The sequence below is a fragment of the Saccostrea cucullata genome, unplaced genomic scaffold (assembly GCF_032062105.1).
Source record: "Saccostrea cucullata isolate Sc308-1 unplaced genomic scaffold, CSIRO_AGI_Scuc_v1 ctg2702, whole genome shotgun sequence".
NCBI lineage: Eukaryota > Metazoa > Mollusca > Bivalvia > Ostreida > Ostreidae > Saccostrea > Saccostrea cuccullata.
This window is the reverse complement of record NW_026935628.1, coordinates 3,934-27,472: the sequence shown is the minus strand read 5'-3', so window position 1 is coordinate 27,472 and position 23,539 is coordinate 3,934. Positions and strand designations below refer to the sequence as shown.

At 36.3% G+C, this 23,539-nt stretch overlaps 1 protein-coding gene across 1 annotated transcript; it reads right to left on the bottom strand.

Annotated features, from left to right (window-relative positions):
- Positions 1 to 21,702: 21,702 nt before the first annotated feature.
- Positions 21,703 to 22,996, bottom strand: LOC134243438 (neuropeptide-like protein 31). Its single transcript, XM_062725683.1, has 3 exons — positions 22,919 to 22,996; positions 21,971 to 22,283; positions 21,703 to 21,784 (listed from the first exon to the last, which is right to left on the bottom strand). The coding sequence occupies exons 2-3, from the start codon at positions 22,280 to 22,282 to the stop codon at positions 21,773 to 21,775; spliced, it is 324 nt and encodes a 107-aa protein (XP_062581667.1). The 5' UTR covers position 22,283; positions 22,919 to 22,996; the 3' UTR covers positions 21,703 to 21,772.
- Between the last annotated feature and the right edge of the window lie 543 nt (positions 22,997 to 23,539).

The following is a 23,539-nucleotide window of genomic DNA, read 5'->3' as shown; positions in this document are numbered from 1 at the left end:
TTTATAATGCAATCATTTTTCATGAATTATGTTATAAAAGCAGAAAATATAAATTTGTATTTGACAATGAGTGTTGATAGTAAAGTTATGAAAAAATTCAATTCTTCTAATGGTCATTTTGTAATAATTTTTATGAAAGCTTTCCGGTCCGTTGTTTTTCTTTAGTAAAATGTCTTAATTTTATGAAACCTTTTAATTTGCGATTTCTTTTTTGCTTTAAACAGATTTAACTCCACCTTTTCATTTTCAAATTTTGACCACAACAAGGTACCAACGGCTGGTCTAAAGCACTTCATCGGAAAAAAATAATTTATGCGACAAATCAAAATAGTATTTTTCAAATTAGACAACCCCTTGAAAGAATTTTTCTTGAAAAAAAAGTATGTTGTTTTAAGAGCAATATTTTTTATACCCCCTTGATATGTGGGAAGGTATATAGAACTCAATATGTCCGCCCGTCTGTCTGTACGTCCGTCCGTCTGTTACGTTTAGGGGTACCCATCTCTTATCCGCAACACCTCTTATACTACTGAATGAAATTCAAGGAGATTTTCACAGATTTTTTCGTACATACTGCCATTGTGTACCTCCTATTTACATTTTTATCGGAAACATAGTTCGGGTTTTCCGAAGAAAAACTGGACACTACCACTTTTTCTGTAACATTGAAGGGTAGCCCCTTCTTCTCCGCAAAATCTCCTATAATACTGAATAAAATTTAATAATACTTTCAAAGATCTATATTACATAATGCCATTGTGACCTCCTATTTTACTTTTAGATTTGACACTTAATTCTGGTCTCTCAAAGCAAAACATAGAGTTTGCCTTTATTATCATATGTGAGGCTGGGATATCATTTAATGCTCACAGTACCTTGTTATTTTTTAATGTTTACCTTTCTTACAACTATATAAGTAGAAACTTTATCTGTAACTCCTTTCGTTATGACTTTGAAAGACAAGGACAAATTCCAATAAAATTATCTTAAAAATTAAATTTCGAGTTATCCTCGACTCGTTATCAACGCAGGCGAACTTGTAATATTATTTGATAAATAAGTCAAGTATAATACGATGAAAACACTGAAGGCATCTCTTTTGTTATACTGTTAACTCATTAACTTGTCACTATCGTCTTTAATGAGTAAAATATTCAATGAATGGAAACTCCATTTTGTTTTTATTTTCGAGTTTAATCGGTTATATCGAGTCAGTATGTGAACGATGTAACAAGTGTTTATAAAGAAGAAATCGTCTTGTTGAACAATATTCCTGAAGTATCCCCTTCACTTCTATTAATATATTAGTGAGGAGTAAGGAAAGAGGCTTGGTAAAGCTTTTACTGGAACCTGCTATCTTTGTAAGGGTTTTTCTGAAGTTTCAGAACCCAATATTGATATGGTTATTTAAAATCATTTTGGTTGTTAGGAATATTAAAAATAATCAAATTTGAAATATGATTTCGAAGAATTTCCTCTTTAAAAATGGGGCTATAGGTGTAAATTGAATTACTACTAGAAGAACAAAATCCAAGTTCCTCTGAAATACAATTTAAATAAAACAATAACACTGTTTTGAAAAACAATCAATTCACATTTCTTTTTTAAGATTTGACATTTAATAACACAACCAAGAAATAGATGTACAAACAATAATTTTTAGTTATATAACTTGTAAATTATGACATTGTCGGCGAGCAATAGGAGTTTAGATTAGGTGCTGGAGACACAGATCTTCATACGTTGTGTATCATGTACTGCACACGTCCTCAAACATCCAGAGAGCAGCATTTGGTTGACAGAGATACATCCCAATTTGCAGTCCTCAAACATTTTCCTTGATTCTGCTTGGCACTCTGTCACGGGGTCACCAATACTTATTTTGATGAGAATAAATAATGTACACCACATCGTCAATGATACCATGTACGAAACCATTCTGTAACCAAAAAATTTTTTTTTTCTCTTATCAACCACAAAACAAAAAATTTCCATATAGCATGTTGCTTACTGTGGGCTTCGAGAATTTTAATTTATTTGAGGCATCAAACAAATTTAATTATTCGTGTGCACAATACGCGACGGACAACCGGATCTTTGTTATAACCCCCTCCCCGCTTGGAAAGTGGGAGGGTATGTAAAGATCGGGATGTCCGTCCGTCTGTCGATCTGTCCGTCTTTAGGTCCGTCTGTTACGCTTTGGGGTACCCGTCTATTATCCGTCGCTCCTCTTATACCACTGAATGAAATTTAGAGACTTTCACAGATTCTTTGTTACATAGTGCCATTGTGCACCTCCTATTTTACTTTTTTATCTGACACTTACTTCGGGTTTTCTCGTGGCAATACATGGAAACTGCTATTCTTTCTATAAGATTGAAGGGTACCAATCTCTTATCCGCAACTCCTCCTTTACCATTGAATAAAATTTAATGACACTTTCACAGATTCTTTAGTACATAATGCCAATGTGCACCTTTTGTTTTACTTTTTGATCTGACACTTATTTCGGGTCTCCCAGAGCAAAACATGAACTTTGCCATTATAATGATGTGGGAGGAGGTGAGCTCATTGCTCACAGTACCTCTAGTTTTGTATATACATGTTTACATGAGATCTGTTAACTTTTTTAACATTAGTTGTATTGTTTAAATCACCTAATAGATTTTTTTGTCAAAATCTTTTTTATGGTATTTCATTTTTATGCTGTAAAATAAGTTTTCCCAATTATATTATGTGAATTTTAACGACTTTCGTATAAATATTAAGAATAATCTTTTAATACACGTGAATGTATTTTTTTTTTTTTGGCCAAATAAAAATGGACATTTTTCTTTCGTTATCAACATGTATCAGTAATTCATCCTTAAAATTACGTTTTCATCTCTGGAAACTAATTGTAAACTTCACACATAGTTCCGAGGGCCTAATTGCCTTCCATTTTCCAAAAAGGTAATGACAAGGCTATGTGACAGTCATTACAAAATCACTTGTCATTTACACAGATCAAGAGACATTTTGTTATTATGAACAAAAGTCCATTTAATAGGTAATTAAAAATATTTTTTTTGATTTGTTGTCAATTAAAAAACTTTTTTCTTGAGCATAGTTTTTTGTGTATTTTTTTTTCGAGACAGCCCAATATTTACACGAAAGAAGATGGAAGAAATCCATACGGACAATCCTTACCGATATTTCCATGAGGCTTTCTTTTTATTATTATCATTTTTTTGAAACTGTAAAATAATACATTTATCATGAACTTACTTCATAATGTCAGTAGTTTTCCAGAATCGTCTGACCAAATCTAAAGGCTGAAATAAAATTCATGAACGTAAATATGTCATTGATAGATGAATCTTCGTTATAACAATCAGCCCACATACACAAAATGACCAATTACTAGAGATTAACTTGCTCTTAATGTTTATATCGTGTATTTAATATTTCTAGCGATAGATGAAGAGACAGCTGTTTAGTTTAACATAAAATGTCAACATCAATATAAATACACTGAAATCCTAGATATTCATATTTTAATAACCTTGTTGATCATATAAGCAAAAACAAATATCAAATGCTAACCGTTGTTTCATCTAAAAACGGTTATTATACATGCTTTATACATTGTACATTTCAGAAATACTTCGTTAGCATATCTTCATGAAATCCTTAATTCGAATAAAATAAGAGGTAAGACATATTCTGATCAGAATAAATTTTAAAAGTTTTTATAGGTAATATTTATTGAATTGTTTTCGTCATATTCTTTTCCATCAGACGCTTTTGTCTTTATCATGCAGTTTTTAAAACTTACTGAGACTAAATTAAACGTAAGCAAAAAATGACGTGGATACAGGAAAACAGAATAAACTATTAGATTTTTAAAAAGAACAAGTTGTTCACGAATACTTTGAAACGCATTGTTGTCTGGATCGCTTGTCATCAACTCGGATATCAAAATCAAAATTTAATTTATGAAGGTAAATAATAGATCGAGCTTTTTAAGAGCCCTCAGGAAATTTTCTTCATTGTAAGTCTTACTTCTTATACTTTTTAAAGACACATAAAATACTATATACGAGGGTTGTCCGTAAAGTTCGTGGACAAGCTAAGAATTAAATAAAAGTTGCGTCATTGACATTTATTATTAGCATATTTCTAATCCTTTACTAAATGTGAATTGAAAAATGTAAAATCTTATTCAATTTCAAATATTTATTTTGAATTATGGCTTCATAATTAGACTTGGAATGGAGACCCGGAGCACCGCAAAATTTTAATTAAAAAATTATGTATCACTTTATAAATTTCATTTGTATTTATAAAATTCTGCGGAATTCTGGATGACTTTTACATTATGAGGTTGACAGAAGCTATCATGCAAAATATGCAAAATTTGAACGTTTAAAGTTGTAAAATGGCTGAGCAATCAAAGTAAGAACTTATTAAGACGGATCGGAATTGTTCCAAAATGGGACGTTTTCGGAATAGGTGGAGCAGTATGTAGTGATAAAATTCTGCGTAGACATCGGATAAACACCTACAGAGACCAAAGCATTTTGTAAACAATCGGGAAAACATAGTAAAAGAAGCCGTACATTAGTATTTAAGTGGCATATAATATTTTCGGACGGAAGGAACAGTTTATAGGATTACATGCGTGAAGGAAAACCATCATTCCGAGATTGCAGTGCTGTAAAAATGACTTTCATAACGTGACTTTACCGTATTTCCGCAAATAAAATTGTTTTACGTGGACAGAGGTTAGATGATTACAGGCTATGAGACAGGCATTGTTAAATATTATTTGACGTGTGAAACCTGAACATTTTGTGCACATATTTATGAGTGGTTAAAGCGACATAAGAAATGTATTGAGTTAAACGGTGACTATGTTGAGAAAAGTTACATGTACTCGTTATGCTTTTGACGTCGGGTAACGTCAAGATTTTTCATTTTAATGCTCCGGGTATGAGTGCGTGTCTTTTTTAATCTAATAAAAATATAACTATTTGTGCTTTGTTTTTGTTGAAAACTTGCATGTTAATAAAATGAAACAAGAAGTTAATGAAAATAATAGTTTCATATATTTTATCAATGTTTGTCAGTAATTATCAATGTTGTCCACGAACTTTACGGACAACCCTTGTATATATAATACATTATATTTAATGAATTTTAGACATATTAAATATATTTTTCATTCAGATGATTCTTGTGATTTTGTTTTGGAAAATAGTGGCCAAATCTTTACTTAACACATTTTTAAAATTAATTTTAAAAAGACTGTTATACAAGCATATATATGTACACTATATCTTATTGGTATAAAAAATATTAGCTTTTGTTCTATAAACATAAAAAACACATCAAAAAATCGGGATATATTAAAAAAAACCGCAAAATCTGCATGCTCATGATAGGATGAATTTGATTTTAAAACAACTTGATTCCTTTCAATCATATGAATGTCGTTGATATCGACATAAAGCAATAATCTTTAATATCAGCTGACCATCGTGAAATGATGAATTTTAAATATAATTCATTATATGTCCCTGTGAGCTTTAGATAAAAGATACTACAGAGTTTGACACATCTGTTTCATAGTTGGACGGTCCGTGATAAACGTGATGACTTGAATTTTTCAATCGTCAATTTCCTTTACATGTATTTACGCAGCAATATACCTTCATCACCTGCATACGAGTTTATATCTCTCATTTGATTCGATACGCAAGAGCATGCTCTACGTATGTACAATTTCTAAAACGAGGTAAATTACGGACAGACAAGTTGATGAAACAAGAATATCAGCAATCTCGTTTAAACTTATCATTTCGTAAGTTCTATGGTCGATGCAATGACTTTGTTGGCAAATACATTCCATCAATGAATCAAATGCTGACTGCCGATTTCCATAGTAATTGTTAGACAATTATTTACACAGTAAATTGACGACGGAATTTTTCGTTACCGGTCGGCAGGGATGACCGGTACCCCATGGCACCTGATCCCATCTCTGATGCTTTGGAGGTCCTTGTTTGATTTGCTCCCGTTTTGTATTGTTTTATGGACTTTTGAGCTTGAATATTGTTATCTCCATATATTTTTCTTTCAAACAATCTTCAATTGTACGTTAAAACAATTCATTAGGAACGTTTCTTATATATTATTTTGCAAATTCATATTTTCATACCTTTTCCCTAACTATGATTCAAGAGTCAACTACTTAAATCAGTAAAGTACATGATGTAACTATTCTAAGGTCAACTTTTGTTACATGTCATTGGTGCACTGTTTCTCGAGACCTGTTCCATTTTCTCCGGTGTAATATATCAAACTTTAATACGTTAACATCCATTTATATTCAAAAAGTAGTACATCAGGATGGATGTTTTCTTTTTTTAGAATATTCATGAACGTCTAAACTTGATGAAAAAGCAATGATATAGAGAGTTTTGATTTATACGCACAAATCTTATTTTGCTTATGTATATTTTTCTCTTTTAGGTTATGAAATATGGACACAATGAATAGTATTCAAGTCCAAGTCCATTTAATAAAATGTACAAATCGGGAATAGAGAAACATTCCAAAGGCTGGAGAAGTAAGTATCTCCTCCTGTCGTCTGCCATGACCGGGTTATCCCTTTCTTTGCTTATATAAATTTTCTCTTTAGATCATGAAATATGGACACAAAGAATAGTATTCAAATATTATAGTCCATTTAAACTGTACAACTCGGGAGTAAAGAAACATCATCAGAGACTGGAGAAGTTAGCATCTCCTGTCGACCGCTTACATCTGCCGTCTGCTCTTTGCCATGACCGGGTTGTCAGAATAATCCATAAAAATTTCAGTCTGTAAATAATGGCCTTATGTCATTGAGATGGAAGGGGATATTTTTCATTTATTAAACATTAATGCAATAAAAATGTAAATGATAAATAATTGTAAATTGAAAACCATTTTTTCTTGAAAGTAAGGAATTAAATTGTTTGTACACTGTAATTAAAAATCTTACCCAGTAAACAGTCATTAATTTCAATTACATTGAGATTTCTTATAAATTAGAGTCAATTACCATTACACAATCTCCATTTAACGTGGCAGAATAAAAACCCATATGATTATATAATCAACACAGGGGTTTAAGAAACCTACATTGATTATATGGGTAATTTTTTCAAATTGGGGGAAATTTTAAATCCCATTGCGTTTCTGAGTTTTTTTTCATAGGGTAATATAGGGTAAAACAAAGTACATGTTACTCCATGGGAAATTTTATTTTATCATGTAATATTTCAAAAACTAACATATAATGTTGTATTTTTTATTTCAAAAATAAATTTCAGAGGAAAAAACCACCATAAAAATCCTAAGAAGATAGTTTTAATTTAGCTTTCATTTAAAAGGCTACACAAGTTCGGAAAAATGTCCATTCCGCAGTTGTCCGTTCTTTTGTTATTACCCTTCTCTGAAAAATTAAGAAAAGTTATTTCGATTCTCTTGTCGACTCAATATATATGATCCCACCTTTGATGATTTGGAGGTCCGTGTTTGCTCTGTTCCTATTTTGTATTGTTTTATGGACTTTTGATCTGGAATATTGTTCGTTATCTCCATTTGTTTCTTACAAGTGAGCTTGAATTAACAGAAACCTCAGAGTCTATCACATCTGATTCATGTTTGGATGTTTAACAGACTATGAACGATTTGGGTCAACTATACGTTACAACTAGATTATATGACAAACTAGACGATTCCAGCTTTCCATAGTCAACTTTCCTGACTTACGTATTATGCTCTTGCCTGTATATAGTGTAGATGTCTCCCAACTTATTCTGTACCCGGGAGATTGCTCTGAGAACAATTAATTTTTATACCGAAGCAGGCTTATCATACAGAAGCTGATTTCAATGACCCCGTTAAAGTCAGCTTTTTCGTCAATTTTATGGTCGTTATAATGACCTTGTTAGCCACAACCTATTATTGTTCGTTTCATACCAATTGTTAGTTCTTTTAATCTACTGAATTTCTACTACATTTTGTTCCATCCTAATGTTCAATATCTAGAAATCACTCACGACGGGTGTGACCAGGGGATGCTAACTCCTACAGGCACTTGATCTCAATACGTAAATTCCTAGGGTCCGTGTTTATGCTTATGTTTGTGGATTTGTATTCTTTGTATTTTTTTAGATAGATCACTTTCTTTATCTTCACTTTCGTCTTAGACTGGTTTTTCAGAAAAAATGTCTCTGTCTGTCTTTGTCGGCAAGTATTAGAGATGTCGAGGAATTTTCGATTGCTTGACTGTGGGTCGATTAAACTGACCTGACTATCGACTAATTTTTTATTTAAAGCTCTCGGCCTTTCAATGAGAGATCTTGTTTTCATGCCTGTCTTTATGCGCTCTCTATAAATACAATGACACTGCTGAATTTCCTCACGTTCGGTAAGTCTCACTGTATTGGTCAGTTTGTGGCGGACCCGAATTCACGACTAAAGACACGTTAAGTTCCAAGACAGTACACTTGTCAGAAACCTTTAAGGTTATAAGCACTGAAAATGGTTTGTTGTCATGAACATACATGTAAGGTTAGTGCTTAACTTTTAAGGTTTCTGACAGCGGTACTCTCTAGGAAGTTAACGTGTTCCTGGTCGTAGACTGAAAATAAATATTATTTTATTTGTTTCCAATAACATGTTTTCAAACTTGATATAAAATTACAGAAGGAAGCTACAGATCTGTACCAAAAACGAAGATAATTTTCTTTTTTCTCTGTATATTTAATTGAAAATCATACATAATTTAATAGCTGGCAAACGTTCAATTTTTGTCCAATTTTATTTATTTTTTATTTCTGTACTTAAACCAAACAATGTTAAGTTATCTTCTCCTAAATATCATAAACATATTTAGTTTTTAGAAAAAGATAGTTCATCATTCACATCAGATCTAAAATTCAAGATCAATGTTGACTAATTCATTGTGCGTGTTCGACTAAAATTTTCATGTTGCTCTTAAATTGCAATTGAAAAAAAACCGATGCTGATGAGATGTAAACTGTTGTTTTATCAAACAGAAAAATTTCTTTGATTATCAAGAAATTTGTTGTAAAACCTGTCGAGAAATATCTTGCCAGTGATTTTACAGAATGTTGTTTTCAATAAAATATATAGTGAGAAAAAATAATATCTTCACTTTTAGAACACATATGTATCTGTATATCTAGGGGTCTTACCGCTTTGTGTGTTTGTCTGTATTCATATTATTGTTTATCTATCATAGCAGAATTACTCTCTGAAAAACGGTGAATATAACAAACCGTAATCAATTCTCAATCTTTTTTTTTTCAGAAGTAAAATAGAAATTTCAGATGTAGGATCGGGTGCTTAGGAGCTCGAGTAGTAAGCATCTTCTGTGAAACAGCCACTCCCGCCATGGGTCCTATGTAGGCATGCAGATTTTAGAACGCAGTTCGCAGTTCGCTATTCGCAATTCAAAAGTGAATTGCGTTCTAGAACGCAGTTCGCAATTCAAAATTTAAACATAAGCTGTGTGGTCTGAAATTTTGTGGATGGGGTACTAGGGGTCAGTAACCACTTCTGTGAAAAAATGGTGATGGTACCATCTCTAGTTTCCGAGATATGGCCCTCCGGTTTTTAGCCCTACTATTTAATATTATACGAATAAACATCGGGTTGGGGAACATCGAAGTCCCCTACCCCGGGGTCTGAAATTTTGTGGGTGGGGTACTAGGCATCAGTTACTACTTCTATGAAAAAATGGTGATGGTACCATCTCTAGTTTCCGAGATATGGCCCTCTAGTTTTTAGCCCTACTATATAATACTATACGAATAAACATCGGGCTGGGGGACGTCAAAGTCCCCTACCCCGGGGTCTGAAATTTTGTGGATGGGGTACTAGGGATCAGTTACCACTTCTGTGAAAAAATAGTGATGGTTCCATCTCTAGTTTCCGAGATATGACACTCTAGTTTTTAGCCCTACTATATAATACTATACGAATAAACATCGGGCTGGGGGACGTCAAAGTCCCCTACCCCGGGGTCTGAAATTTTGTGGGTGGGGTACTAGGGATCAGTTACCACTTCTGTGAAAAAATGGTGATGGTTTCGTCTCCAGTTTCCGGGATATGGCCCTTCAGTTTTTAGCCCTACTATATAATACTATACGAATAAACATCTGGTTGGGGAACATCGAAGTCCCCTACCCCGGGGTCGGAAATTTTGTTCGTGGGGTAACAGGGGTAAGTTACTACTTCTTTGAAAAAATGGTGATGGTACCATCTCTAGTTTCCGAGATATGGCCCTCCAGTTTTTAGCCCAACTATATAATACTATACGAATAATCATCGGGTTAGGGAACATCGAAGTCCCCTACCCCGGGGTCTGAAATTTTGTGGGTGGGGTACTAGGGGTCAGTAACCACTTCTGTGAAAATATGGTGATGGTACCATCTCTAGTTTCCGAGATATGGCCCTCCAGTTTTTAGCCCTACTATATAATACTATACGAATAAACATAGGGTTGGGGAACATCGAAGTCCCCTACCACAGGATCTGAAATTTTGTGGGTGGGGTACTAGGGGTTAGTTACCACTTCCTTGAAAAAATGGTGATGGTACCATCCCTTTTTTCTGAGCTTTGGCCCTCCAGTTCTTCGCCCTACTATATAATACTATACGAATAAACATCGGGCTGGGGGACGTCTAAGTCCCCTACCCCAGGGTCTGAAATTTTGTGAGTGGGGTACTTGGGGTCAGTTACCACTTCTGTGAAAAAATTGTGATGGTACTATCTCTAGTTTCCGAGATATGGCCCTCCAGTTTTTAGCCCTACTATATAAAACTATACGAATAAACATTGGGTTGGGGGACATCGAAGTCCCCTACCCCGGGGTCTGAAATTTTGTTGGTGGGATACTATTTGGGTCAGTTACCACTTCTGTGAAAAAATGGTGATGGTACCGTCTCTAGTTTCCGAGATATGACCCTCCAGTTTGTAGCCCTACTATATAATACTATACGGATAATCATCGGGTTGGGGAACATCGAAGTTCCCTACCCCTGCTTCTGATATTTTTAGTGTTTGGTACAAGTTGTATATGATACACCTGAGTTATTTTAGCCATGCTGTTCCTTACCCCTTCTTAAGCTTGTTATTACCAAACCACTACCACCAAGGGTAATATTTAGATAATCTACCATAAGATGCGTGCATTTAAGTTTTAGTTTATCTGACCCTGACGTTCGTGAAAAGAATTTAAAGGATTTTCACATATATTTGAATGCAAATTTTGATCCCCTAATCTGACCTTCGGTTTGAGTCTCCAGAACCCTATTCTTGCTTTTTCGTGATGATCCCTACTTGCAAGGGAACCTGACCCTTTAATTTAATAATTTAAAGTCCCTTTAAACAAGGATGCTGTCTACCAAGTTTGACTAAAATTGGCCCAATTGTTTTAATGATATTAAATGAGACTTTCACAGATTTTTTGTTATATATTGCCATTGTGGCGTCCTATTTGACTTTTTGATTGGACACATATTTTTGGTTTTCCAAGGCAAACCATTGACAGTGCCATTTTTCTATAGAGTACCCATCTCTTATCCGCAACTCCTCCTATACCACGGAATAAAAGAACTACGCACGCTAACTTTTGATTTCTGCTTACATTTTAAAACCATTTAATTCAATATTGATGACATTTGGCCATAAAATATTTGTTTAATACAAAGAAAAGTTCAATGATAATTGATCGTTTATTTAACACCTTTGCAAAAAAGTAAATCATACTAGTTCCAGTTCTTGAAATTAAGGGGGTATGCGATATTTTTCCCTGAAATCGGGTTAAAGAGCATCACCATATTATGAAATAGTCTTGGATATTAATAAATGTATCTGAAATCTTTTCATATGTTTTATGCATACAAAAGGAAGCATATATATTAGTAAGAATACAATGTTTCAGTTGTAAAGCACTTTGAAATTGCTGAAAAAATAAGCATTGTTGTCGTTTTTGTCTATAAACATATGCCCCCCCCCTCCCCCTTGAAACAAAAAAAGGCTTTGGTGTGATTAATTCAAATATCCAAACTTTTGAAAACTGACTTGGAGGTAGGCAGGAGAACAATACTAACGTTCGCAGTTCTTTAATTATACTTACACAGATTCATTACATAATGCTACTGTGCACCTCATATTTTACTTTTTGATCTGACTCTTATTTCGGGTTTAGCTCAGTTCAAAGCTAAGTTTTAAAGTAACTATCCAAGATTTTCATCAAACTTCGTATGCTGATAGATATTGATGAGAGCTGTGCAACTGCATCAACATTTATTTTTACCTTTCCTTTGACATTGTCCTCACTTTTCTTATATGAGTGTTTAGCTCAGTTTTAAAGAAACCTCTCAAGATGGTGTTATAAAACTTTACATGTTGATACATACTGATGAGAGCTATGAAACTGCATCAACTTATTTGACCTTAACCTCTTCTTTGACCTTGACCACACTTTTCTTAAATTATCGTTTAGCTCAGTTTAAAAAAAAACAATCCAAGATTTTTTTTTCAAACTTCATGTACTGATACATAATAATGGGAGCTTTTCAATTGCATCAACATTTTAGACCTTGACTTTTTCTTTGACCTCACTTTTCTTAAATTAGTGTTTTGTTAGTTTTAAACATACTATTCAAGGTGGTTTAATCAAACTTCACATATCACTTACATATACCGATGAGAGCTATGCAACTGCATCAACTTTTTGACTTTGACCCTTCCTTGACCTTTACCACACTTTTCTTAAATTGGTGTTTAGCTAAGTTTGAAAGAAATCATCCAAGATTTTTTATCAATGAATGAAAGCCATTCAACTGCATCAACATTTTTTACCTTGACCTTTCCTTTGAACTTTCGCCACACTTTTCTTATATTAGTAGTTAAACTCAGTTTTAAAGAAAAAATCCGAGATATTTCATCAAACTTCATATACTGATGAGAACTATTCAACTGCATCAACAATTTTGACCTTGACCTTTCCTTTGACCTTACTTTTCCAAAATTAGTGTCAAACTTAGTATGCTGATACATACTGATGTAAGCATTTCAGCTACATCAATATTTCGTCTTTGACATTTCATTTGACCTCGACCTCATTTTTATCAAACTTAAAATTTGATTGTATTAAAACATTAATAATGTTTTTTCAACTTTATATGCTGAAACATACTTTTGAGACCTGTCAACTGTATCACAAGTTTTTGACCATGACCTTTCATTTGACCTTGACTTCACTTTTCTGAAACTTCATATGCTGATACATACTGATGTAAGTAATTCAACTGCATCACTTTTCAAGATATTCTGAACAAATTTCATACAAATTTTCATGTTGCATTAATAATACCCCTGTATACCTTCGGCGGGGCATTTATGTCCTATGGACATATTTCTATTTTCTTCGTGTGACATTAAACGTGCACAAAAAACCATGACTAAAGATCGAGTCAAACCTTCAAGTCATTAGCAATCTTTTTATAAAAGAAAATCCCACCACATTTATCCATAAGTAAGATATGGACTAGATCACAAATTATGCACTTTCTCTTTTAGTCACATTGAACTTCCACAAAATAATTTGAATCAAGGTCATGTCACACCGTTAAGTCATTAGCAATCTTTGTGTAAAGACACGATTTATGAAAAAGTTTTCCAGTGACCTTGAACTTGTCAAAATGACCTTAGGTTAAGGTCATGGCACATCCTTAGGTCATGAGCAATTTTTGTAGGAAGTTAGTACATTCTTTAGTTTCATCAAAAGATATATGTGGACCGGACCCGTTTGTACATGTAACCAGACAGCTATACAGACAGACAGACGGCTAGACCGCCATATTTAAATCGTATATACACCTCAAAACTTCGTTTGTTGGATAAGAAAGATGAAAAAGAAAACTTATGGCTTATACATTTTTTTTTCAGTTAAAAGGTTAACAAAAGTACCTGGTAGTCCTTTCATACGGTCAATCCGTTTCATCAAAAGATATATGTGGACCGGACCCGTTTGTACATGTAACCAGACAGCTATACAGACAGACAGACGGCTAGACCGCCATATTTAAATCGTATATACACCTCAAAACTTCGTTTGTTGGATAAGAAAGATGAAAAAGAAAACTTATGGCTTATACATTTTTTTTTCAGTTAAAAGGTTAACAAAAGTACCTGGTAGTCCTTTCATACGGTCAATCCATTTATTTATCGACTCCACAAAAAAGAGTGTTTTGCATTTCTGTGAAGTCTATATACACAGCTATATCTATGAATAAACATCATGAAAGGGCAATATCGGTATATTATCAAACAAAAGTTTATAATGAAATTTTTACAACTCAAAAAAAAAAAAGAACGTAGATTTTAAATCTTGCTATATCAAATTTTCTTATTCATGGAGAAAGAAATCTAAAAAAAATTATAAGAACACTGTTATTATAAATCATATCCAAAAAAATGGATATCCTCTTCCACTTTAATTATTTTTAAATTCTTCCTCTGTAACCCCCCCCCCTTTTTTGTTTTTGATTGCTGGATTCTTATTAAAATGGTAAACCCCTAAAACCCTATTTACTAAATTATACACATGTACATGTAGATCCAATCTGTCATATTTTAGTAGACATTTTTTTGTTAAAAAATATAATTCCGAAATGACTTTATAGTTGAAATGAAATTTCAGAAGTGAATAACATTACAGTTATTGAATAAAATATAAAAATCAGAATAATCGGAAAATAAACACGAGTTCTTTTTTTCTAATTTCTTATGTTAATACAGAGACAATGCGATAAATTATTTACAAGTATTACATGTGGCAGCTAAAGATAGTTTCGTATAAAATCCAAGGGTTTTTCCTAAGAATGGGTTTTCCTGCTATTTTTAGGAATGAAAAACATGTATTCAAAATATCGAGCCCGATGTTTATTCGTATAGTATTATATAGTAGGGCTAAAAACTAGAAGACCATATCTCGGAAACAAGAGATGGTACCATCACCATTTTTTCATAGAAGTGGTATCTGGCCCCTAGTACCCCACCCCCAAAATTTCCGACCCCAGGGTAGGGGACTTCGATGTCCCCGAGCCCGATGTTTATTGGTAAAGTATTATATAGTAGGGCTAAAAACTAGAAGACCATATCTCGGAAACAAGAGATGGTACCATCACCATTTTTTCAAAGAAGTGGTATCTGGCCCCTAGTACCCCACCCCCAAAATTTCCGACCCCAGGGTAGGGGACTTCGATGTCCCCGAGCCCGATGTTTATTCGTGTAGTATTATATAGTAGGGCTAAAAACTAGAAGACCATATCTCGGAAACAAGAGATGGTACCATCACCATTTTTTCATAGAAGTGGTATCTGGCCCCTAGTACCCCACCCCCAAAATTTCCGACCCCAGGGTAGGGGACTTCGATGTCCCCGAGCCCGATGTTTATTGGTAAAGTATTATATAGTAGGGCTAAAAACTAGAAGACCATATCTCGGAAACAAGAGATGGTACCATCACCATTTTTTCATAGAAGTGGTATCTGGCCCCTAGTACCCCACCCCCAAAATTTCAGACCCCAGGGTAGGGGACTTCGATGTCCCCGAGCCCGATGTTTATTCGTATAGTATTATATAGTAGGGCTAAAAACTAGAAGACCATATCTCGGAAACAAGAGATGGTACCATCACCATTTTTTCATAGAAGTGGTATCTGGCCCCTAGTACCCCACCCCCAAAATTTCAGACCCCAGGGTAGGGGACTTCGATGTCCCCGAGCCCGATGTTTATTCGTATAGTATTATATAGTAGGGCTAAAAACTAGAAGACCATATCTCGGAAACAAGAGATGGTACCATCACCATTTTTTCATAGAAGTGGTATCTGGCCCCTAGTACCCCACCCCCAAAATTTCAGACCCCAGGGTAGGGGACTTCGATGTCCCCGAGCCCGATGTTTATTGGTATAGTATTATATAGTAGGGCTAAAAACTAGAAGACCATATCTCGGAAACAAGAGATGGTACCATCACCATTTTTTCATAGAAGTGGTATCTGGCCCCTAGTACCCCACCCCCAAAATTTCAGACCCCAGGGTAGGGGACTTCGATGTCCCCGAGCCCGATGTTTATTCGTATAGTATTATATAGTAGGGCTAAAAACTAGAAGACCATATCTCGGAAACAAGAGATGGTACCATCACCATTTTTTCATAGAAGTGGTATCTGGCCCCTAGTACCCCACCCCCAAAATTTCAGACCCCAGGGTAGGGGACTTCGATGTCCCCGAGCCCGATGTTTATTCGTACAGTATTATATAGTAGGGCTAAAAACTAGAAGACCATATCTCGGAAACAAGAGATGGTACCATCACCATTTTTTCATAGAAGTGGTATCTGGCCCCTAGTACCCCACCCCCAAAATTTCAGACCCCAGGGTAGGGGACTTCGATGTCCCCGAGCCCGATGTTTATTCGTATAGTATTATATAGTAGGGCTAAAAACTAGAAGACCATATCTCGGAAACAAGAGATGGTACCATCACCATTTTTTCATAGAAGTGGTATCTGGCCCCTAGTACCCCACCCCCAAAATTTCAGACCCCAGGGTAGGGGACTTCGATGTCCCCGAGCCCGATGTTTATTCGTATAGTATTATATAGTAGGGCTAAAAACTAGAAGACCATATCTCGGAAACAAGAGATGGTACCATCACCATTTTTTCATAGAAGTGGTATCTGGCCCCTAGTACCCCACCCCCAAAATTTCAGACCCCAGGGTAGGGGACTTCGATGTCCCCGAGCCCGATGTTTATTCGTATAGTATTATATAGTAGGGCTAAAAACTAGAAGACCATATCTCGGAAACAAGAGATGGTACCATCACCATTTTTTCATAGAAGTGGTATCTGGCCCCTAGTACCCCACCCCCAAAATTTCAGACCCCAGGGTAGGGGACTTCGATGTCCCCGAGCCCGATGTTTATTCGTATAGTATTATATAGTAGGGCTAAAAACTAGAAGACCATATCTCGGAAACAAGAGATGGTACCATCACCATTTTTTCATAGAAGTGGTATCTGGCCCCTAGTACCCCACCCCCAAAATTTCAGACCCCAGGGTAGGGGACTTCGATGTCCCCGAGCCCGATGTTTATTCGTATAGTATTATATAGTAGGGCTAAAAACTAGAAGACCATATCTCGGAAACAAGAGATGGTACCATCACCATTTTTTCATAGAAGTGGTATCTGGCCCCTAGTACCCCACCCCCAAAATTTCAGACCCCAGGGTAGGGGACTTCGATGTCCCCGAGCCCGATGTTTATTCGTATAGTATTATATAGTAGGGCTAAAAACTAGAAGACCATATCTCGGAAACAAGAGATGGTACCATCACCATTTTTTCATAGAAGTGGTATCTGGCCCCTAGTACCCCACCCCCAAAATTTCAGACCCCAGGGTAGGGGACTTCGATGTCCCCGAGCCCGATGTTTATTCGTATAGTATTATATAGTAGGGCTAAAAACTAGAAGACCATATCTCGGAAACAAGAGATGGTACCATCACCATTTTTTCATAGAAGTGGTATCTGGCCCCTAGTACCCCACCCCCAAAATTTCAGACCCCAGGGTAGGGGACTTCGATGTCCCCGAGCCCGATGTTTATTCGTATAGTATTATATAGTAGGGCTAAAAACTAGAAGACCATATCTCGGAAACAAGAGATGGTACCATCACCATTTTTTCATAGAAGTGGTATCTGGCCCCTAGTACCCCACCCCCAAAATTTCAGACCCCAGGGTAGGGGACTTCGATGTCCCCGAGCCCGATGTTTATTCGTATAGTATTATATAGTAGGGCTAAAAACTAGAAGACCATATCTCGGAAACAAGAGATGGTACCATCACCATTTTTTTCATAGAAGTGGTATCTGGCCCCTAGTACCCCACCCCCAAAATTTCAGACCCCAGGGTAGGGGACTTCGATGTCCCCGAGCCCGATGTTTATTCGTAAAGTATTATATAGTAGGGCTAAAAACTAGAAGACCATATCTCGGAAACAAGAGATGGTACCATCACCATTTTTTCATAGAAGTGGTATCTGGCCCCTAGTACCCCACCCCCAAAATTTCAGACCCCAGGGTAGGGGACTTCGATGTCCCCGAGCCCGATGTTTATTCGTATAGTATTATATAGTAGGGCTAAAAACTAGAAGACCATATCTCGGAAACAAGAGATGGTACCATCACCATTTTTTCATAGAAGTGGTATCTGGCCCCTAGTACCCCACCCCCAAAATTTCAGACCCCAGGGTAGGGGACTTCGATGTCCCCGAGCCCGATGTTTATTCGTATAGTATTATATAGTAGGGCTAAAAACTAGAAGACCATATCTCGGAAACAAGAGATGGTACCATCACCATTTTTTCATAGAAGTGGTATCTGGCCCCTAGTACCCCACCCCCAAAATTTCAGACCCCAGGGTAGGGGACTTCGATGTCCCCGAGCCCGATGTTTATTGGTAAAGTATTATATAGTAGGGCTAAAAACTAGAAGACCATATCTCGGAAACAAGAGATGGTACCATCACCATTTTTTCATAGAAGTGGTATCTGGCCCCTAGTACCCCACCCCCAAAATTTCAGACCCCAGGGTAGGGGACTTCGATGTCCCCGAGCCCGATGTTTATTCGTGTAGTATTATATAGTAGGGCTAAAAACTAGAAGACCATATCTCGGAAACAAGAGATGGTACCATCACCATTTTTTCATAGAAGTGGTATCTGGCCCCTAGTACCCCACCCCCAAAATTTCAGACCCCAGGGTAGGGGACTTCGATGTCCCCGAGCCCGATGTTTATTCGTAAAGTATTATATAGTAGGGCTAAAAACTAGAAGACCATATCTCGGAAACAAGAGATGGTACCATCACCATTTTTTCATAGAAGTGGTATCTGGCCCCTAGTACCCCACCCCCAAAATTTCAGACCCCAGGGTAGGGGACTTCGATGTCCCCGAGCCCGATGTTTATTCGTATAGTATTATATAGTAGGGCTAAAAACTAGAAGACCATATCTCGGAAACAAGAGATGGTACCATCACCATTTTTTCATAGAAGTGGTATCTGGCCCCTAGTACCCCACCCCCAAAATTTCAGACCCCAGGGTAGGGGACTTCGATGTCCCCGAGCCCGATGTTTATTCGTATAGTATTATATAGTAGGGCTAAAAACTAGAAGACCATATCTCGGAAACAAGAGATGGTACCATCACCATTTTTTCATAGAAGTGGTATCTGGCCCCTAGTACCCCACCCCCAAAATTTCAGACCCCAGGGTAGGGGACTTCGATGTCCCCGAGCCCGATGTTTATTCGTATAGTATTATATAGTAGGGCTAAAAACTAGAAGACCATATCTCGGAAACAAGAGATGGTACCATCACCATTTTTTCATAGAAGTGGTATCTGGCCCCTAGTACCCCACCCCCAAAATTTCAGACCCCAGGGTAGGGGACTTCGATGTCCCCGAGCCCGATGTTTATTCGTATAGTATTATATAGTAGGGCTAAAAACTAGAAGACCATATCTCGGAAACAAGAGATGGTACCATCACCATTTTTTCATAGAAGTGGTATCTGGCCCCTAGTACCCCACCCCCAAAATTTCAGACCCCAGGGTAGGGGACTTCGATGTCCCCGAGCCCGATGTTTATTGGTAAAGTATTATATAGTAGGGCTAAAAACTAGAAGACCATATCTCGGAAACAAGAGATGGTACCATCACCATTTTTTCATAGAAGTGGTATCTGGCCCCTAGTACCCCACCCCCAAAATTTCAGACCCCAGGGTAGGGGACTTCGATGTCCCCGAGCCCGATGTTTATTCGTATAGTATTATATAGTAGGGCTAAAAACTAGAAGACCATATCTCGGAAACAAGAGATGGTACCATCACCATTTTTTCATAGAAGTGGTATCTGGCCCCTAGTACCCCACCCCCAAAATTTCAGACCCCAGGGTAGGGGACTTCGATGTCCCCGAGCCCGATGTTTATTGGTAAAGTATTATATAGTAGGGCTAAAAACTAGAAGACCATATCTCGGAAACAAGAGATGGTACCATCACCATTTTTTCATAGAAGTGGTATCTGGCCCCTAGTACCCCACCCCCAAAATTTCAGACCCCAGGGTAGGGGACTTCGATGTCCCCGAGCCCGATGTTTATTCGTGTAGTATTATATAGTAGGGCTAAAAACTAGAAGACCATATCTCGGAAACAAGAGATGGTACCATCACCATTTTTTCATAGAAGTGGTATCTGGCCCCTAGTACCCCACCCCCAAAATTTCAGACCCCAGGGTAGGGGACTTCGATGTCCCCGAGCCCGATGTTTATTCGTATAGTATTATATAGTAGGGCTAAAAACTAGAAGACCATATCTCGGAAACAAGAGATGGTACCATCACCATTTTTTCATAGAAGTGGTATCTGGCCCCTAGTACCCCACCCCCAAAATTTCAGACCCCAGGGTAGGGGACTTCGATGTCCCCGAGCCCGATGTTTATTGGTAAAGTATTATATAGTAGGGCTAAAAACTAGAAGACCATATCTCGGAAACAAGAGATGGTACCATCGCCATTTTTTCAAAGAAGTGGTATCTGGCCCCTAGTACCCCACCCCCAAAATTTCCGACCCCAGGGTAGGGGACTTCGATGTCCCCGAGCCCGATGTTTATTCGTGTAGTATTATATAGTAGGGCTAAAAACTAGAAGACCATATCTCGGAAACAAGAGATGGTACCATCACCATTTTTTCATAGAAGTGGTATCTGGCCCCTAGTACCCCACCCCCAAAATATCAGACCCCAGGGTAGGGGACTTTGATGTCCTTGAGCCCGATGTTTATTCGTATAGTATTATATAGTAGGGCTAAAAACTAGAAGTCCATATCTCGGAAACAAGAGATGGTACCATCACCATTTTTTCATAGAAGTGGTATCTGGCCCCTAGTACCCCACCCCCAAAATTTCAGACCCCAGGGTAGGGGACTTCGATGTCCCCGAGCCCGATGTTTATTCGTGTAGTATTATATAGTAGGGCTAAAAACTAGAAGACCATATCTCGGAAACAAGAGATGGTACCATCACCATTTTTTCATAGAAGTGGTATCTGGCCCCTAGTACCCCACCCGCAAAATTTCCGACCCCAGGGTAGGGGACTTTGATGTCCCCGTGCCCGATGTTTATTCGTAAAGTATTATATAGTAGGGCTAAAAACTAGAAGACCATATATCGGAAACAAGAGATGGTACCATCACCATTTTTTCAAAGAAGTGGTATCTGGCCTCTAGTACCCCACCCCCAAAATTTCAGACCACACAGCATATGTTTTAATTTTGAATTGCGAACTGCGTTCTAGAACGCAGTTCACTTTTGAATTGCGAATAGCGAACTGCGAACTGCGTTCTAAAATCTGAATGCCTCCTATGTATTGATTAGGTAGACAGAATTCTCTATAGTCATACTATTTAAAAATAATTGATAAAACACTGTATGTCAGTCAAAATATGACAAAATAATACCTTGTACCCCAGTCTCAGGAACATGTGCATTAGGTACATAAAATACAAAACAATTGCTATTTGATAACTCATTTATTTACAAAGAAGGCAGGGTTTAACAAAAATGGTACGAAATCCAGCAGGAAGCTTAATAGTAACTCTGGAAATAAAAAAAATCACTCATTTAAAGAAAAAAAAATCAAATTAAGCGATAAGCTTAATATCTGTGTATTTATTTTTAGTTTGAATGTGCAATTTACAATCGATATGATTCTTTATCTGTATTTATAAGTAAAAATATTTCAAAGGAAGAAAAAGAATTTCAAAAATAATTTAAAAGGCTTACTTTTCCACCGTATCCGTAACCTCCACGTCTCCCGTATCCGTAACTTCCAAGTCCCCCATATCCGTATCCTCCACGTCCACCAAATCCACCGAATCCACCGAATCGGAATCCTCGTCCGCCAAAGAGGCCACGTCCGCCAAAGCCGCCAAATCCGCGTCCGTAACCTCCATAGCCGTAACCTCCGAAATCCCTGTAACCTCCGTAATGGGAGAGCCCACCTCTGTAGTATCCACCGCGCCTGCCGTATCTACCGTAACCATAGTCAGCAACTGCTAGGGCCAGGACAGCAAACAGGCAGAGGAGCTTGTACATTCTAAAAGTTAATATTGAGCTTATAATCCTTTTTCATAACAAACATTTTACTTGGAAATTGAATGAATCATTTTAGATTTGAATTTTTTTAATATATATACTCGTACGTATCGGTTATTTTCTTTTAATTGTTTAATATATACCCGAGTCGCAATTGATAAACAGATAGATATATTAAAGCAACATGAGCTTCAACTTTGATGTCGAAATTATCTGTTTGCAAAATTGTAATTTACTATTTCAAGGACATAGAAAAAAAACATTTATAAATTTGTGTTTCTCATACTAGTATTTATAATAGAAGAACTGTTTACAAGCTCTTAATGATGCAAAATTACATTATTGTCATCATGTACAATATTGCTTTCATAAATAATAATAAATATTTGATTGCGCAGAGGTCTCTCTTTTAAAACAATTTATTATTTATTTTAGTCTAATTGATCACTAAGGTTTAGATAAATTTATCATAATCATTATGGTACATTTTAATCGCAAATAAATTCTCGAAACTCATATTTCTTTAAAAGAAAAGCATGTTGAATCTTATAGAGTCTGAAATAATTAATTTTTTCAGCCTTAAAAATATTCGTGGAGTCATTTTTTAAACGTTTCTTAAAAATTTAATTTACTTACTTGGAAGGTGGTTTTGAATTCTGGTAGGAATGTGTTGAGATCTACAAGTAACCCTCTATTTATACCCATTCCCATTTCTATAAACTACTCTGAATATGAATAGCACTCAATCATTTAATGACATCATTGCCGAATCATGGTTCCTTCTGTTCATAAATTTATTCAAGAAAAAGCGATCAATTGGACAAATGGGATGGAAAGGGGACATTTATCTTAAAAAGCAAAACTTTCTGGTTAATTATTGATTGACAGATCATAACCGACTACATGTATCATCATAATCAACACTGTATCAGGATGAACTTTGCATTTCCTGATAAAGTTGTGGTTAGCTGAAAAGAATATATTTAATTATTTTTATTCATTAATATGATAATCTGAAATAAATGCCTAAACTCTCTCTCTCTCTCTCTCTCTCTCTCTCTCTCTCTCTCTCTCTCTCTCAGTACGTATTCTACATGTGTATATAGTTCTTTTCAAGTAATTAGATGTGGTTTTAAATAGTTACTGTAGTATATCCTGAAAATGGCATTTTCTTTCATAAAAGTGTCCTTTGACAAATTTTTTTTTCACAGTGAAAATAAATCTCTTTCTTTTGACGAAAATATTACTTAATAAATG

Excerpts from the sequence above, each read along its gene's own strand:
- LOC134243438 (XM_062725683.1), bottom strand. The coding sequence starts at position 22,282 with ATGTACAAGCTCCTCTGCCTGTTTGCTGTCCTGGCCCTAGCAGTTGCT.